Source organism: Propithecus coquereli, unplaced genomic scaffold (assembly GCF_000956105.1).
Source record: "Propithecus coquereli isolate 6110/MARCELLA unplaced genomic scaffold, Pcoq_1.0 Scaffold255, whole genome shotgun sequence".
NCBI lineage: Eukaryota > Metazoa > Chordata > Mammalia > Primates > Indriidae > Propithecus > Propithecus coquereli.
In genome coordinates this window covers 1,656,728-1,658,670 of record NW_012148119.1, presented here as the reverse complement: position 1 = coordinate 1,658,670, position 1,943 = coordinate 1,656,728, and the positions used below count along the sequence as shown (strand labels likewise).

General features: G+C 38.3%; 1 protein-coding gene across 1 annotated transcript; it reads right to left on the bottom strand.

Moving 5' to 3' along the window:
- Positions 1-253: 253 nt before the first annotated feature.
- LOC105812569 (60S ribosomal protein L26-like) lies at positions 254-764 on the bottom strand. Its single transcript, XM_012647048.1, has one exon. The coding sequence runs from the start codon at positions 722-724 to the stop codon at positions 320-322; it is 405 nt and encodes a 134-aa protein (XP_012502502.1). The 5' UTR covers positions 725-764; the 3' UTR covers positions 254-319.
- Between the last annotated feature and the right edge of the window lie 1,179 nt (positions 765-1,943).

Below are 1,943 nucleotides of genomic sequence, written 5' to 3'. Positions count from 1 at the left end.
AACTTTGGACATATATCCATTAGTGGAATTGCTGGATGATCTGGTAGTTCTATTTTTAATTTTTTGAGGAATCTTCATACTGTTTTGCATGGCACCTTCACCATTTTACCTTCCTACCACTAGTATAGAAGGGTTTCAATCTTTCCACACCCTGACCAACAGTGGTTATCTCTTGGTTTTTGTTTGTTTGTTTGTTTGTTTTTATAATAGCCATACTAATAGGTGTGAGATGTCTCATTTTTTTTCCTTTTAGCAGTTTTTAATGAAAGTTGTACATAAGATTATTTTATTTTTGCATCTTCTCAATTGTTTCTTCCTTTTACTTGCCCTTTTCCTTTCCTACTTGGCGAGATTTCGTTTTCCGTTCAAGGATCTTTTTGTGGTCTTTGTCCAGTTTAAGCCTAGTAATAACCACCTTGCTGGGGTGAATGCCCACGTGGACAGTTGTGCCATTGGCCTTTTCCCGCTGCACCCGTTCAATGTAGATAACATAGTTCTTCCTGTAAACCTGGACTACTTTGCCAATTTCCTGACCCTTATAGTGTCCCCGAACCACCTGAACTTCATCATCCTTTCGGATGGGCATGGATCGAACATTGTATTTCTGTCTCAGTTCTTTGGAAAAAGGGGAAGACATAATCTTCCTGCGAATGTGGGAAGGTGCATTGAAATGTCTTTTGCGGTTCTTGCTTCGGTCCGAAGTCACAAAGGGATTGAACTTCATTTTGGCCGCTGCCGCTTTGGCGATGGCCGCAAAAGGGAAGAGCGAGATGTATCATTTTTTTACAAGGGACTTGGGCATCCAGGATTTTGGCATTCACAGGGTAGGGTGGAGGAGGGGCCTGGAACCAATCACCCACAGATACTGAGGGATGACTGTACTATATTGTGCACTTAACAATTAGTTAAGAGGGTAGATCTTAGTGTTTTTTTATCAAAATTAATAAAAAGAAATGACAGAAAGGAAAAATTGAATAAAATTAAAGTATGTAAAATAGTAAAAACTGCTATGGAAAAATAAAGCAGGGTGACAGTAATAGGGAATATTTAGTTAGGTAAAGAGAGACGATTAAGGAAAATCTCTTTGATAAGGTCATATTAGAGCAAAGAGCTGTTCAAGCAAACATCTCATATCTGGAGGAAGCATGTTCCAGGCAGAGGAAACTGCAAGTGCTAAGTGCTTGAAGTGGAGTATGCTCTGTCTATTCATTGAACAGTAAAGAAACCAGTGTGCAGAGCATATTAGTGAGGGTAATAACAGGAGTCACTCACATAGAAGTTTGCACACCACTTTAAAGATTTGCTAATTACTCAGAATAAGATGGAAAAGTCATTTGAATGTCTTAAGCATAGAAGTACAATAATATCTCCTATGTCTTAAAATAAATATTCTGGCTGCAGCATGGAAAATAAAGAGTAGTAGAGGCAAGAACAGGAGTAGGGAGACCAGAGAACAGACTCCTACTTTCATCCAGGCAAAGATGATGGTGCCTTGAAGCAGGGTAGTAGCAGTTAAAGTGGAGAGAAGTGGACACAGTTTGGAAACATTGAAAGATAGCACTTAAGGAATGTGCAGATAGATTGAATGTGGAGTGTCAGAGAAATAGAGCAGTCAAGGATTACCAGAAGGTTTTTGGCCTGAACAATTGAAAAATATACTTTTCATTTACTAGAAGTCAAACGACTGCAATAGGAACAAGCTTAGGTGGAAACCAGGAGCTGAATTTTGAAAGTGTTAATGTTGAGATGGCTATCAGGCATCCAAGTAGAGATAACAAATATGTAGGTTGATAAATAATTCAGAGTTCAAGGGAGAGGAATGGGATAGTCATTTAAATATAGCATGACATTTTTTACTGGTTGTTCTTTAAGCCAATTATTTTTTTTTCTTTTATTTCAGCATATTATGGGGGTACAGATGTTTAGGTTACGTATGTTGCCCT

Bases quoted from the DNA above. Each gene is read 5' to 3' on its own strand.
- LOC105812569 (XM_012647048.1), bottom strand. From the start codon at position 724: ATGAAGTTCAATCCCTTTGTGACTTCGGACCGAAGCAAGAACCGCAAA.